This window comes from Lontra canadensis, unplaced genomic scaffold (assembly GCF_010015895.1).
Source record: "Lontra canadensis isolate GAN:19392208 unplaced genomic scaffold, GSC_riverotter_1.0 scaffold37, whole genome shotgun sequence".
NCBI lineage: Eukaryota > Metazoa > Chordata > Mammalia > Carnivora > Mustelidae > Lontra > Lontra canadensis.
The window spans coordinates 769,984-787,038 of record NW_022631031.1 but is presented as its reverse complement, the minus strand read 5'-3'; the positions used below and the strand labels follow the sequence as shown (position 1 = coordinate 787,038).

General features: G+C 37.9%; 1 protein-coding gene across 1 annotated transcript in view; it reads left to right on the top strand.

Annotated features, from left to right (window-relative positions):
• The window catches only part of NECAB1 (N-terminal EF-hand calcium binding protein 1), a 192,228-nt gene that overhangs the window by 172,207 nt on the left and 2,966 nt on the right, over positions 1–17,055 (top strand). The window contains exons 11-12 of the mRNA XM_032869069.1: positions 14,344–14,421; positions 15,622–15,713. Of these exons, the coding sequence (XP_032724960.1) occupies positions 14,344–14,421; positions 15,622–15,713 (170 nt within the window). The remainder of the gene's footprint in view (positions 1–14,343; positions 14,422–15,621; positions 15,714–17,055) is intronic.

The following is a 17,055-nucleotide window of genomic DNA, read 5'->3' as shown; positions in this document are numbered from 1 at the left end:
TATCCTTGTTATTAGTTTATACTCTCATTTTGATTTCTAATCTGAATATGGTGTAAAACTTTAGACTGAACAAGCTGGACCTGTGGCATTTTTTATTTTAATTTTAATTCAGGTACTACTCATGGTATTTCTTTCTTTGAATTATTTTGCTAGCCATTATATTCTTTAAACCCAACCGTGTTGTTACAAAAGGCAAGATTCTGTTCTTTTTATGGCTGAGTAATATTCCATTGTGTGAGTGCATGTGCACACACACACACACATATGTGTACTATATCTTTATCCATTCATCTATTGATGGACACTTGCACTGCTTCCATTTTGCTGTAAACAATGCTGCAATAAACATAAATGCACACATATCATTTTGAATTAATGTTTTTGTATTCTTTGGGTGAATACCCAGTAGTGGAATTACTGGATCACATGGTAATTCTATTTTTAATATTTAGGAGACTCTCCGTACTGTTTTCCACAGTTGCTGCTTCAGTTTGCGTTCCCAGCAACAGTGAGCAATGGTTCCCTTTTCTCCACATCCACACCAACTCTTGTTTCGTGTGTTTTTTATTTTAGCCATTGTCACAGGTGTGAAGTAATATCTCATTACAGACTTTGATTAGCATTTCCCTGAGGATTAAAGATGTTGACCATTTTTTCATGTGTCCGTTCATGTCTTCTGCCCATTTTTTAATTAAATTATTTGTGGGGTTTTTGTATTGAGTTGTGTAAGTTTTTTATATGTTGTGGATATTAACCCTTTATTAGGTCATTTGCAGTTATCTTCTTCCATTCCATAGGGTGCCTTTTTGTTGATTGTGAGCTGTGCAGAAGCTTTTTGTTTTAATGCAATCCTAAGAATTTATTTTTACTTTTGTTTCCCTCACCTCAGGAGACATACCTAGAAAAATGTTGCTTAGGCTGATGTCAGAGAACTTGCTGCCTGTGCTCTCTTCTAGGGTTTTTATTGTTACAGGCCTCACACTGAGATCCTTAATCCATTTTGAGTTTGTTTATTGTGTATGGTGTAAGAAAGTGGTCCAGTTTGCATGTGGCTGCCCAGTTTTCCCTGTACCATTTGTTGAAGAGATTGTCTTTTTCCCAATGTATATTCTTGCCTCCTTTAATTCATTGATATAATCATGGTGGGTTTATTTCTGGGTTGTCTTTTCTGTCCCATTGATCTATGTGTGTATTTTTGAGCCAGTACCATATTGCTTTAATTCCGATAGGTTTGTAGTATAACTTGAAGTCTGGGATTGTGGTATCTCCAGCTGTGCTTTTTTTCAAGATTGCTTTGGCTATTCAGAGTCTTTTGTGCTTCCACATAAATTTAGGATTATTTGTTCTAGCTCTGTGAAAATGCTATTGGTATTTTTGCAGGGATTGTATTAAAATTTGCAGATTGCTTTGGGCAATATGGCCGTTTTAACAGTATTGATGTTCTCAATCCATGAGCATGGAATGTCTTCCCATTTGTTTTCACTTTAAGTTTCTTTCGTCAGTGTTTTAGTTTTCAGAGTAGAGGTCTTTCACCTGCTTGGTTAAGTTTACTCCTAGGTATTTTATTTTTGGTGTAAATGGGATTGGTTTCTAAATTTTTCTTTTTGCTACTTCATTATTAGTGTATAGAAATGCAATAGATTTCTCTATATTGACTTTCTGCACTGTGGTGACCTTACTAAATTCGTTTATCAGTTCTAGCTGTTTTCTGGTGGAGTGTTTAGGTTTTCGACAAATAGTATCCTGTCATGTGCAAATAGTGAAAGTCTTACTCCTTTCTTACTGATGCGGACACTTTTCATTCCTTTTTGTTGTCTGATTGTTGTGGCTAGGACTTCCAGTACTATTATGCTGAATGAAAGTGGTGAAAGTGGACGTCTTTTTCTTGTTCCTGATCTTAGGGGGAAAGCTCTCTGTTTTCCCCCTTTGAGTATTATGTTCTCTGTGAGTTTTTCATATATGTTGAGGTATGTTCCCTCTAAACCTACTTTGTTGAGGTGTTTTTTTTTTTTATCATGAATGGATGTTGTCCTTTGCCAAATACTTTTTCTACATTTATTGAAATGATTATATAGTTTTTACCCTTTCTCTTAGTGATGTATCACACGGATTTCTGAAATTTGGAACCTCCCTTGCAGCCAAGAAATAAATGCCACTCGATTGGGGTGAATGATTTTTTTAATATATTGTTGGATTCCGTTTTTTAATATTTTGTTGAGGAATTTGCATCTCTGTTCTTCAGAGATACTGGCTTGAAGTTCTCTTTTATTCCCTTTTATTACAGTATCTTTCTCTGATTTCGGTATCAGGGTAATGCTGGCCTTATAGATTAAATTTGGAAGCTTTGCTTCCTCTTCTGTTTTTTTGGAATAGTTTGAGAAGGATAGGTATTAACTCTTATTAAATGTTTGGTAGAATTCACCTGTGAAACCATCTGGTCCTGGACTTTTGTCAGAATTTTTTGATTAGTGATGCAATTTCATTGCTAGTAATCAGATTGCTTAAATTTTGTTTTGTTCTACTTCAGTTTTGGGAAGTTATATGTTCCTAGGAATTTATGCATTGATCCTAGGTTGTCTAATATGTTGGCATATAATCGCTCATAACATCCTCTTATTTGTATTTCTGTGGTATTGGTTGTTATTCTCCTCTTTCATTTCTGATTTTATTTGGGTCCTCTTCCTTCCTCTCTCGCTCTCTCTCTTTTTATGAGTTCTGGCTAAAGGTTTATCAATTATGTTGACCTTTTCAAACAAACAGCTCCTAGTTTGATATGTTCTGTTGATTTTTTTTAGTTTCTACTTTGTTTATTTCTACTTTAATATTTCCTCCTCCTACTGGTTTGGGATTTTATTCCTTTCCTAGCTCTTTTAGGAGGTGTTTCTTCCTTCTTGAGGCAGGCCTATATTGCTATAAACCTCCCTCTTAGAACTATTTTTGTTGTATCCAAAAGATTTGGACCACTGCATTTTCATTTTAATTTGTCTCCATGAGTTTTTAAAGTTCCTCTTTGATTTTGTGCTTGACCCATTGATTGTTAGTAGCATGTTATTAAATCTCCATGTATTTGTGCTATTTCCAGGTTTTTTTCTTGAGGTTGATTTCTAGTTTCATAACATTCTGTTCAAAAAGATGCATGATATGAAGTCCATCTTTTTTGCTTCATTAAGGCTTATTCTGTGGCCTAACACGTGATCTATTTTGGAGAATGCTCCATGTGCCCTTGAAAAGAATGTGTATTCTGCTGTTTTAGGATGGACTGTTCTGAATATATCTCTTAGATTCTTCTGGTCCAGTGTGTCATTCAAAGCCACTGTTTCCTTATTTATTAGATAGATCATTTGGATGATCTATCCATTGTTGTAAGTGGGTGCTTAAGTCCCCTACTATTATTGTATTACTCTTGATTACTTCATGTTTGTTAATCACTGTTTTATGTATGTGAGTGCTTCCATGTTGGGTGCATAAATATTTACAATCGTTATATCTTATTGTTGGATTATTCCCTTTATGATTATGTGGTGTCCTTGTCTTTCTTACAGCTTTCATTTTAAAGTCTATTTTGCAGGATGTAAGTATTCATACTGCAGCTTTCTTTTCATGTCCTTTTGCGTGATATTTTTCCATCCCATCACTTTCAATATGCATGTGTCTTTAGGTCTGAAATGCATCTCTTGCAGGCAACACGTAGATGGGTCTTGTTTTTTTAATCCATTCTGTCACCCTATGTCTTTTGATTAGAGCATTTAATCCATTTACATTCAAAATAATTATAGATAGATACAAACTAACTTTTTATTACTTGTTTTATGTTCATTTTTGTAGATTTTCTGTTTCTTCATGCTCTTTTCTTGTGATTAGTTAGCTTTCTTTGGTGATGTACTTGGATTCCTTTCTCTATATTTTTTGCTTATCTATTATATTTTTTTTATTCGTGGCTTTCATTTTGTATATAACATATTTTGCACCTAACAGTCTATGCTAAGTTGGTGTTTGCTTCAGTTTGAACTCATTCTTTACTCCTGTTCCTCTAAATTTTAGGTATATGGTGCCAGCTTTATATCCTTGTATTCTGTGAGTCTTTTGACCAATTTTTATATATGTACTTAATTTTACTCTTTTGTGCTTCCTACTTTTCTTATTCCTACTTATGTTCTTTGCTTTTCACTCAGAGTCCCCTTTAACATTTCTTGTAGGGCTGGTTTAGTGGTGATGAATTTAACTTTTGTCTGGGAAACTCTTCATCTCTCCTACTATTCTGAATGACAGCCTTGCTGGATAGAGTGTTCTTGGCTGCAGATTCTTCTATTTCAGCATTTTTTAAATTTTTCTTTTATTTTTTTATAAACATGTATTTTTAGCCCCAGGGGTACAGGTCTGTGAATCGCCAGGTTTACACATTTCACAGCACTCACCATAGCACATACCCTCCCCAATGTCCATAACCCAAACACCCTCTCTCCCGACCCCTCTCCCCCCGGCAACCCTCAGTTTGTTTTGTGAGATTAAGAGTTTCTTATGGTTTGTCCACCCTCCCGATCCCATCTTGTCTAATTTATTCTTTTTCTACCCCCTTAACCCCCAAGGTTCATCTCCACTTCCTCATATCAGGGAGATCATATGATAGTTGTCTTTCTCCGATTGACTTATTTCACTAAGCATAATACCCTCTAGTTCCATCCACGTCCTCACAAATGGCAAGATTTTATTTCTCTTGATGGCTGCATAGTATTCCATTGTATATATATACCAAGCTTCTATATCCATTCATCTGTTGATGGACATCTAGGTTCTTTCCATAGTTTGACTATTGTGGACATTGCTGCTATAAACATTTGGATGCTCGTGCCCCTTCGGATCACTACATTTGTATCTTTAGAGTAAATACCCAGTAGTGCGATTGCTGGATTACAGGGTAGCTCTATTTTCAACTTTTTGAGGAACCTCCATGCTGTTTTCCAGAGTGGTTGCATCAGCTTGCATTCCCACCAACAGTGTAGGAGGGTTCCCCTTTCTCCGCATCCTTGCCAGCATCTGTCATTTCCTGACTTGTTAATTCTAGCCATTCTGACTGGTGTGAGGTGGTATCTCATTGTGGTTTTGATTTGTATTTCCCTGATGCCAAGTGTTGTGGAGCATTTTTTCATGTGTCTGTTGGTCAATTGGATGTCTTCTTTGCAGAAATATCTGTTCATGTCCTCTGCCCATTTCTTGATCGGATTATTTGTTCTTTGGTGTTGAGTTTGCTAAGCTTTTTATAGATTTTGGATACTAGCCCTTTATCTGATATGTTGTTTGCAAATATCTTCTCCCATTCTGTCAGTTGTCTTTTGTTTTGTTAACTGTTTCCTTTGCCGTGCAAAAGCTTTTGATCTTGATGAAATCCCAATAGTTCATTTTTGCCCTTGCTTCCCTTGCCTTTGGTGATGTTCCTAGGAAGAAGTTGCTGCAGCTGAGGTGGGAGAGGTTGCTGCCTATGTTCTCCTCAAGGATGTTGATGGATTCCTTTCTCACATTGAGGTCCTTCATCCATTTTGAGTCTATTTTCGTGTGTGGTTTAAGGAAATGGTCCAATTTCATTTTTCTGCATGTGGCTGTCCAATTTTCCCAACACCATTTGTTGAAGAAACTGTCTTTTTTCCATTGGACATTCTTCCCTGCTTTGTCGAAGATAAGTTGACCATAGAGTTGAGGGTCTATTTCTGGGCTCTCGATTCTGTTCCATTGATCTATGTGTCTTTTTTCGTGCCAGTACCACACTGTCTTGATGATGACAGCTTTGTAATAGAGCTTGAAGTCTGGAATTGTAATGCCACCAACTTTGGCTTTCTTTTTCAATATTCCTTTGGCTATTCGAGGTCTTTTCTGGTTCCATATAAATTTTAGGATTATTTGTTCCATTTCTTTGAAAAAAAATGGATGGGATTTTGATAGGGATTGCATTAAATGTGTAGATTGATTTAGGTAGCATAGACATTTTCACAATATTTGTTCTTCCAGTCCAGGAGCATGGAACATTTTTCAATTTCTTTGTGTCTTCCTCAATTTCTTTCATGAGTACTTTATAGTTTTCTGAGTATAGATTTGTTGCCTCTTTGTTTAGGTTTATTCCTAGGTATCTTATGGTTTTGGGTGCAACTGTAAATGGGATTGACTCCTTAATTTCTCTTTCTTCTGTCTTATTATTGGTGTAGAGAAATGCGACTGATTTCTGTGCATTGATTTTATATCCTGACACATTACTGAATTCCTGTACAAGTTCTAGCAGTTTTGGAGTGGAGTCTTTTGGCTTTTCCACATATAGTATCATATCATCTGCAAAGAGTATAATTTGACTTCTTCTTTGCCGATTTGGATGCCTTTAGTTTTTTTGTTGTTGTTGTCTGATTGCTGAGGCTAGGACTTCTAGTACTATGTTGAATAGCAGTGGTGATAATGGACATCCCTGCCATGTTCCTGACCTTAGCAGAAAAGCTTTCCGTTTTTCTCCATTGAGAATGATATTTGCGGTGGGTTCTTCATAGATGGCTTTGATAATATTGAGGTATGTGCCCTCTATCCCTACACTTTGAAGAGTTTTGATCAGGAAGGGATGCTGTACTTTGTCAAATGCTTTTTCAGCATCTATGGAGAGTATCATATAGTTCTTGTTCTTTCTTTTATTAATGTGTTGTATCACATTGATTGATTTGCGGATGTTGAACCAACCTTACAGCCCTGGAATAAATCCCACTTGGTCGTGGTGAATAATCCTTTTAATATACTGTTGAATCCTATTGGCTGGTATTTTGGTAAGAATTTTTGCATCTGTGTTCATCAAGGATATTGGTCTGTAGTTTTCTTTTTTGATGGGATCCTTGTCTGGTTTTGGGATCAAAGTGATGCTGGCCTCATAAAATGACTTTGGAAGTTTTCCTTCCATTTCTACTTTTTGGAACAGTTTCAGGAGAATAGGAATTAATTCTTTAAATGTTTGGTAGAATTCCCCCGGGAAGCCATCTGGCCCTGGGCTTTTGTTTGTTTGGAGATTTTTGATGACTGTTTCAATCTCCTTACTGGTTATGGGTCTGTTCAGGCTTTCTATTTCTTCCTGGTTCAGTTGTGGTAGTTTATATGTCTCTAGGAATGCATCCATTTCTTCCAGATTGTCAAATTTGTTGGCATAGAGTTTCTCATAGTATGTTCTTATAATTGTTTGTATTTCTTTGGTGTTGGTTTTGATCTCTCCTCTTTCATTCATGATTTTATTTGGGCCCTTTCTCTTTTCTTTTTGATAATTCTGGCCAGGCGTTTATCAATCTTATTAATTCTTTCAAAGATCCAGCTCCTAGTTTTTTTGATTTGTTCTATTTTTTTTTTTTTTTTTGGTTTCTATTTCATTGATTTCTGCTCTGATCTTTATAATTTCTCTTCTCCTGCTGGGTTTAGGCTTTCTTTGTTGTTCTTTCTTTAGCTCCTTTAGGTGTAGGGTTACGTTGTGTATTTGAGACCTTTCTTGTTTCTTGAGAAAGGCTTGTACCGCTATATATTTTCCTCTCAGGACTGACTTTCCTGTGTCCCACAGATTTTGAACCGTTATGTTTTCATTTTCATTTGTTTCCATGAATTTTTTCTATTCTTTAATTTCCTGGTTGACCCATTCATTCTTTAGAAAGATGCTGTTTTTGGGTCTCCATGTATTTGGTTTTTTTCCAACTTTCCTCTTGTGATTGAGTTGTAGTTCAGAGCATTGTGCTCTGAAAATATGCAGGGAATGATCCTAGTCTTTTGATACCAGTTGAGACCTGATTTATGACCCAGGATGTGATCTATTCTGGAGAATGTTCCATGTGCACTAAAGAAGAATGTGTATTTTGTTGCTTTGGGATCGAATGTTCTGAATATATCTGTGCTGTCCATCTGGTCCAGTGTGTCATTTAAGGCCTTTATTTCCTTGTGATCTTTTGCTTGGATGATCTGTCCATTTCAGTGAGGGAAGTGTTAAAGTCCCCTACTATTATTGTATTATTGTTGATGTGTTTCTTTGATTTTGTTATTAATTGGTTTATATAGTTGGCTGCTCCCATGTTAGAGGCATAGATATTTAAAATTGTTAGATCTTCTTGTTGGACAGACCCTTTGAGTATGATACAGTCCTTCCTCATCTGTTATTATAATCTTTGGCTTAAAATCTGATTGATCTAAGGATTGCCACCCCAGCTTTCTTCTGATGTCCATTAGCATGGTAAATTGTTTTTCACCCCCTCACTTTAAATCTGGAGGTTTCTTTGGGTCTAAAATGAGTTTCTTGTAGGCAGCATATTGATGGGTTTTGGTTTTTTATCCATTCTGCTACCCTGTGTCTTTTGATTGGGGCATTTAGCCCATTTACATTCAGGGTAACTATTGAGAGATATGAGTTTAGTGCCAGTGTATTGCCTGTAAGGTGACTGTTACTGTATATTGTCTCTGTTCCTTTCTGATCTACTAGTTTTAGGGTCTCTCTTTGCTTAGAGGACCCTTTTCAATATTTCCTGTAGAGCTGGTTTGGTGTTTGCAAATTCTTTCAGTTTTTGTTTGTCCTGGAAGCTTTTTATCTCTCCTTCTATTCTCAATGATAGCCTAGCTGGATATAGTATTCTTGGCTGCATGTTTTTCTCGTTTAGTTCTCTGAATATATCATGCCAGCTCTTTCTGGCCTGCCAGGTCTCTGTGGATAAGTCTGCTGCCAATCTAATATTTTTACCATTGTATGTTACAGACTTCTTTACCCGGGCTGCTTTCAGGATTTTCTCTTTGTCACTAAGACTTGTAAATTTTACTCTTAGGTGATGGGGTGTGGACCTATTCTTATTGATTTTGAGGGGGATTCTCTGCACCTCCTGGTTTTGATGCTTGTTCCCTTTGCCATACTAAGGAAATTCTCTCCAATAATTCTCTCCAATATACCTTCTGCTCCCCTCTCTCTCTCTTCTTCTTCTGGAATCCCAATTATTCTAATATTGTTTCATCTTATGGTGTCACTTATTTCTCAAATTCTCCCCTCATGGTCCAGTAGCTCTTTGTCCCTCTTTTGCTCAGCTTCTTTATTGTCTGTCATTTGGTCTTCTATATCACTAATTCTTTCTTCTGCCTCATTTGTCCTAGCAGTAAGAGCCTCCATTTTTGATTGCACCTCATTAATAGCTTTTTTGATTTCAACTTGGTTGGATTTTAGTTCTTTTATTTCTCTAGAAAGGGCTTTTATCTCTCCAGAGAGCGTTTCTCTAATATCTTCTATGCCTTTTTCGAGCCCGGCTAGAACCTTGAAAATCGTCATTCTGAACTCTAGATCTGGCATATTACCAATGTCTGTATTGATTAGGTCCCTAGCCTTCGGTACTGCCTTTTGTTCTTTTTTTTGGTGGTGAGTTTTTTGGCCTTGTCATTTTGTCCAGATAAGACTATATGAAGGAGCAAATAAAATACTAAAAGGGGGCAAAGACCCCAGGAAAATGTGCTTTAACCAAATCAGAAGAAACCCCAAATTGTGGGGGGGGGGGAGAAAGGGGATAAAAAGAAGTTCAGAAAAAAAAAAATTAAAACAAGAAAACAAAGAAAAAAAAATATATATATATATGTATTAGACGGTGAGTAGAATAGGGTCACCCACTTAATTTTGGGAGTATTTTGGGTCTTAGAAGAAACTACCTCACAAAATTTTAAAGAATAAAAAACATATATAAGGGTAAACACAATGAAGGGATGGAATATACCCATAAAGATGAAAAAAAATTTTTTTTTAATTTCTAAAAAGTTGATTAAGTTGGTTGGGAGAATTAAGAAAAAGAAAGTGGAGAGAATTTGCTCGGGCTGGAGACTAGAACAAGCCTGCAGCTAGGTTCAGGGTATATTTTGATCTATTAGAAGAAGTTGTACCCCAAATTTTTTAGAAGGAAAAACCCTATGTGTATACAAAAAATGAAGTTAGATACAATGAAGGTTAAAATATAATAAAGGTTCAAAAAAGATTATTTTTTTATGAAAGGTATTGTTAAGATAAACTAGTTAAAAACATTAAAAGAGGAAAGGGTAAAAGTTTAAAAAAAATTAGCAGCAGAAAAAAAATAAAATTTAAAAAATTAATTAACTGCAAGACTAAAGAATCATGGGGAGAAAGCCATGAATTCCATGCTTTGCTTTCTCCTCCTCTGGAATTCTGCTGCTCTCCTTGGTAAGTGAACTTGGTCTTGGCTGGATTTCTTGTTGATCTTCTGGGGTGGGGGGCTGTTGTAGTGATTCTCAAGTGTCTTTGCTGGAGGCGGAATTGCACCGCCCTTACCAGGGGCCAGGCTGAGTAATCCGCTCGGGTTTGCTTTCAGGAGCTTTTGTTCCCTGAGCGCTTTCCGTAGAGTCCGGAGGACGGGAATGAAGATGGCGGCCTCCCAGTCTCTGGCTCGGAGGAGCAGAGAGCTCAGGGCCCCACTCCTTAGTGCGCCCTCAGAGAAAAAGCGCTCAATCACTCCCGTCACCCTGGCCTCCGGCCGCACTCTGAGCTGATCAAGCCTGCAACCGGTTGAAGGTAAACCCGAGCTGAGAGCTCACTCCTCAGCTCTCTGTAGCCAGCTTCCCCGCTCTAAGACCTGTGAGCTCTGCGACACTCAGACACCCCAGATCCTTCTGTGCCCCCACGGGACCTGGGGCCACGCTGACCCTGCATGGTCTTCACCCGCATTTAGTCTCTGGAGCGATGTCACTCAGTGGAGCAGACTTTTAAAAGTCCTGATTTTGTGCTCCGTTGCTCCGCTGCTTGCCGGGAGCCGGCCCCTCCCCCCGTGGTCTATCTTTCCGTCGCTTTGGATTCACTTCTCTGTCGGTCCTACCTTTCAGAAAGTGGTTGATTTTCTGTTTTTGGAATTGTTGTTCTCTTCAATCTCCCGTGGGATTTATAGGTGTTCACAATGGTTTGATAAGCTATCTAGCTGATCTCTTGCTACCTGACGTCATCTCAGCCTGCTACTTCTCTGCCATCTTCTGTAATTCCTCCATTTCAGCATTTTGAGTGTATCACACCACTCCTTTCCGGCCTGCAACCTTTTTGCTGAAAAATCAGCTGATAGCCTTGTGTGGTTTCTTGCTGCTTTTAAAATCTCTATCTCTATTTTTTGCCATTTTAATTATGTGTCGTGGTGTGGACCTTCTTGGGTTGATTTCATTAGGATCTTTCTGTGCTTTTTGGATCTAGATATCTGTTTCCTTCTCTAGACTCAGAAAGTTTTCAGTTTATTATTCAAATAAATTTTCTTCCGTTTCCGCTCTTCTCCTTCGGAGATCCTTATAATGTGAATGTTAGTAAACTTGATGGTGTTGCTAAGATCCCTAAGTCTATATTCATTTTGTATCATTTTTTTCTCTTTCTCCTGTTCACCTTGATTGCTTTCCATTACTCTATCCTCCAACTCACTGTTTTTCTGTTTCCTGTAGTCTCTTTATTCCATCTAGTATATTTTTATTTCATTTATTGAGTTCATCTCTATTTTTTTTATGTTTTTTGTCTCATGGTTAAGGGTCTCACCGATGTCCTCCACTCTTTTCTCATATCCACTGAGTTTATGGTCAGTACTTTACATTCTCCTTCAGGCATATTATCTCCATTTCAGTTAGGTCTCTGGCTGTGATTTTGTCCTATTCTTCCATGTGGATGTGTTCCTTCATCTCATTTGTCTCTGTTTCTATGTATTAGGAAAGTCAGCTCTTCTGCTCCTGAAAGTAGTGACCCTATGAAAAAGAAGTCCTATAGTGTCCTGCAGTGCAGTGGCCCCTGTTCACCAGAACCTGGCACTTCACGGGTGTGTCCTGTTTGTGTTGAATGCATCCTGCTGTTGTGACTGAGCCACTTTTCCTTCAGTCCAGTCATCGCACTGGCTCTCTTTGCCTGTTGTCAGCTCTGGTTTGGTCCTTGTGCTGTTAGTGAGCCAGTCTTGGGCCACCTTGGGCTTGAGTCAGACCAGGCATTTGCCAGAAATATAGTAACACTGAACTCAGGGCACTTTCACTCTTTTGTCTCCTGAGAAGTATTTGTTCATTGCTGAGCAGGGCCTGCAGTCAGACCAGATGTCTGCCCTCAGCACACTGCTGGAGCTGGAGCTGGACTGGTGTGTATGGGATTCTTGCCCCCTTTCCCAGGGGCAGACATCACCTTGGGAGTGGTGCTGGCCTCCGGCAGAGCTGCTTGTACACAGCCAAGCTTATGGCTTTGCTTGGGATGGGCTCCACCCCAGGGTGGGGGGGCAGATCTGCTGAAGTGCACAGGGGCTGGATATGTGATGTGAGCAAATTTTGTCCTGGTCTGCTGTAGGAGAGGCCTGCAGCCACCAGAATAAAGACAGGCCAAGTTGGAGAGGATGGATCCGCCTAAGTGCAGGATGTGGGGTTGGGGTGGAGGGGTTGCTGGGCAAGATGCACAGTATTAGCAAGTTATGTAGGGATTGTCCTTGCTGCTCTGGTTCCCACAGATAACTATGTTTATACTGGAGAACAAGGGAGGGAAATGGCACCTGCTTGTTCCTGTGTTCCTGGAGAAGTCTGCCAAGGATCCCTGCCTCTCCAGCACATGCCCTGAAGTTAGTAAACAAGTATAGTTCAGGCATTTTTTCAAACTGCTGCTCCTTTGCTGTATCTTCATGGGCCTGTTTGTTGTGCTCCTTAAGAGAAAATGAATCTCTCCAGGCTCTCCCAGAGCCAATCCTGCTGATTTTTAAAGTTCTAGGTTTTAAGACCCACTGACTGTAAGAATTCATGAAATTTGGCCTTTCTTATTTTCAAAGGCAAATTCATCTTCCCCATGCAGGCTTCCCACTGTGAGGTCTGTTTCTCCCTCTTCTCTACCCCTATGTGTCCCTCCCCTCTGCCAGCAGTCCAGTAGTCCATGGAGCACCCAATAGTAGTCTTATCCTGTTAGATGTGGTCTCTTCTCTATACTTAGCTATGGAGAATCTGTTCTGCCAGTCTATGGGTCATTTTCTGAGTTACTTACACGGAGGTGGCTATCATCTAGTTCTATCTGTGGGACGATGAATTTAGAGTCCTCATAATCTGCCATCTTCCCTGGAAGTCCCTGGAATTAATTTTTTAAAGACATCTTTGTATTTGTCTCCCATCCTCCCATAAGTTTATGAATCTGTCCCCTCCTCCTTTCTACCTTAATTTGGGTCTTTGTTATTACTCACCAAGCAATTTCACCACCTTTCTAGCTTTTCTTCCTGTGTTGTATTATTGTTCCCCATGGGATAACTCACACCACCACCAGGATCTTTTAAAACCCACCTCTAACCCTGATATCTCTCTGTTTTAAACCCTTCAGTGGTTCTTCATTGCTCCAAGATTAAATCCAGACTTCATCCCAATGTGTCTTTTCAGCAGACCCCCCAATCCAGCTCCTCCAAAACACATCACATAGCCTTTTAGCCACTCTCAGGCTGGTCAGAGAGTTGCAAGGGACAAATCTGTCTGTCCTAAATTGGAAAAGCAAACAAACAAAAAAATGACAATTATGGCTAGAATTGGACTCTCAAAGTTGGAGAGAAAATTGAGGTGTGCGTGTGTGTGTGTGTGTGCGCGCGCGCGCACGCGCTTACATGTGTACGTGTGAGAGAGAGAGAGGAAGCCAGTGGGCCCCGGCAAACCAGAAGTGTGTGTGTGTGTGTGTGTGTGTGTGTGTGTGTGAGAGAGAGAGAGAGAGAACGAACCATGGGCACTGAGAAACCAGAAAACTTGCAGCAGTCAATCCAAGGATGGGATAAGGCCAGGAATTTGGAAAGAGCTATATGGAGGCAGACAGGATAAATTCAAAGAGCTGAACTTGAGGTCAAGTACAAATGTACGCGTTCAACATTTTTTGGAACCATAAGACAACAGATATTCATGTCTATAATATACTGAGATGATTTTCATGATACCAAACCAGAAAATTTAAAAATTATGTCAAACAATACAGACATATCGAACTAATCAGTTCTTCACAAAACTTTCATTTTCATGCAGGCACCATAGGTGTTTTCCATAGGAATAGGTAAGATTGTTTCACACCATATACAGAGATAATTAGAACAATTAGTTTGCTTCTTGGGACACCTGTGTGGCTGTTGGTTAAGCATCTGACTCTTGATTTCAGCTCAGGTCATGATCTCAGTGTCATAGATCAAGTCCCATGTAGGGCTCCTTGCTCAGCTTGGGCCATGCTTGAGATTCTCTCCCTCTGCCTCTCCCACCACTTGAGCTTGCTCACACTCTCTCTCTAAAATAAATAACTAGAATCTTTAAAATTGGTTTGCTTCTTGTCTTTAATTTCCCATGGCTACTTACAAATTTTCTTTTCCATTTCAGTATTTCCATACAGAAGCTTTCCAATGAATCTCGGTACATTATTTATGAGTTTTGGGAGAACAGCAGTGTGTGGAATAGGTAAGTAACACCAGGATTTTTTGGGGGGTAGGGCAAGGAGGGGGAAATATACATGATGTTTTTAGAACTTGTAGGAAAAGCTCTATTCCCTTTACCTCACCTCAAAATCTATCCCATATGTTCGTTTTCCTAAATCCCACCCTTTTAAGAATTTATTTCATGGATTAGAAACCCTTCTCTTCTTGAAGCACAAATACTTTTGGTAATGATGCTTCTTGAAGTATAACCACTTTACTGATACTGTCAAGTAAGAGTTAGATATGGGTCGTGTGTGTCTTAAGTGCTAGGAGGTTGGGAGGACAAAGGACACAGAAAAGGAAGGATGAGAAAATAATTTTACTTTCTAATTTTTCATAAACTTTGTCACATTTTACTTTACAGTAAAACTATAACAGTTAACACCATCATGGCTTAATTTTTCTAAACAAATTTCTCAACAAAGTTAAACCAATACACCTCTTTTAAATTAAGATAATTACAAATAGGTAACGTACAATTGGAAAAATGGGATGAAGAAAATTATTGCTATTGAGATTATATAGTACTAGTTCATTTTAAATGGCAGAGAATACAGCCCTCTAGTAAGCCCATATTTAAGATTTTAAATATGGTAATGAAAGTAATAGAATACCTGGAAATTTAGTTATACATATTTCACCTAAAAGTTTTATTTCTGTGACTATTTTAAAACTATAATATATAATGACACCAATAGAATTTTAAACACAGAAGGGAGCTTTAAAGCCAACTTACTTAATTCTGTACTCTAGGCCTACACTTTGAGATAGATGATCTTTTTTCCCCTAGAGAGAGAAAAATCTATAGTCTTTCCTCTTAGCTATCCTATTTTGAAATCATTCTGACAGCCAATATATTCTTTTTTCTGTTTAAGCTACCTTCTGCAATTAAAGTCTTTCTCCTTTTATTTTCCATGGGAATTAATGTTCTTATTCTTATTAATTACATTTATATATAATAATTAACATATTACAATCTTATTATTATATATTCTTATTATTGAACTTTTAAAAGTCTTCAGAAATTTTTTGTTTTTTAAGGCCAAATAACCATAAAAAGTCTATATTCAGACACTTAATCCAAATCATCCAAAACCTTGCCACTGTGACTGAATTCGATCTGTTGTACTCTACTTAGATTATAAAAGAAGCGCACAGCCTTAACCTGTAATTATTTATACAGCCACCTTCAGACGAATTATAGCAAGACATTCCAAAGAAGCAACGTGGACTTCTTGGAAACTCCAGAACTCACATCTACTATGCTAGTTCCTGGTAATTATCCTGATTTCAGTGCTTATATGCTTTTGTATTGTCTTTTGCTTTTAAAAGATGTATTTCTTACCCCCAAACTTGATCAGTGGTGCTCTCTTTATTAGATCTTAAAATCTAAAAGTGGGGGGGAGGAAATAGATCTATATAGTCTATTGCCTTTACTACTTAGTTGATCCTATTTGTATTCCTGGCTATATTAAACCTAGTATTAGTCATTTTTTTCTAGTCACATATAGTAAGTAATCTCACAAACTTGGAGTCAAATCATGTCATGTCCAAAAAAATTTATTCAAATGTTTTACCATATTATAATTTAGTGTACTGAATAAATTTGAAATGTGTGACCCATAGATTGCAGATTAGAATTATGCTGGAAATATTTTTAATAGCTATTAAAATATTATTTGTAATTGGAGGAAAGCAGAATGGAAAGAGAAAATTGAAATTGTCTAAGAAGTTTCACCTAGCCGTGGCTTAAGAAAATTGAGAACCAAAATTCATTTGTTCATCTACCCTTCCAGTCACCAATTAAATATATTTACTGAGTGTTTTATGGGTTAGGTACTGAGGATACTGGGATGCTTAGCTTTACTTGTGCTAGTTCCAATTTTGAGTAAACATTATGTTGGGAGCTAGAGAGAGTGCAAAGTAAAAATTCAGTCCCTTCCCATAAAATACTGTTCAGTAGGAAAGACAAATGCTTGCAGAAAAAAACGAGCTCCAGCATAACACAGTAGTTACCACTGGTGTCATAAGATGCAGGTGTATTTAGAGAAGGGATTGCTTTTTAACAGTTTTTTGTTTTTTTTTTAAATATCCCTTGGCAAATGAGAGAGGCCTGTGGCTACGAGAAAAGAAGATACACATGAAAGTTAAGATCCTATTACCAACTAGTATATTTCTTAAATAGCTTTGCAAATTTCAGACCTTTCTATTTGTCTGTTTCTCACAGCATTCCATCAATCTTACTTCATTGCTATAGATTTGACTTTGGGATGTTTATATTCACTGGGGAAAACATTTTCAACCTTACAACATAGGTACACTATATTTAAAACACAGTTGCTTCTACCCAATCTTCTACCCAATCTACCAGTTGCTTCTACCCAATCTTTCCAAAATTGTTATGTAAAAGTATCTTACATTCCCAAACTGCTGCTAGTACTGGGAGGATTAAAACAATAGGATTTCATCCTCCAGAGAGGACTCTGGAGTTGGAACTTAAAAGGTGAGTTGGACAAATAAAGATGGAAGAGACTTTGCTAGAAGTAAAATGTAGACATGAACAAATGTAAGATGTTAATGTTCTTGGCTAATTGGTACAAAGGTAAGAATAAGGTAT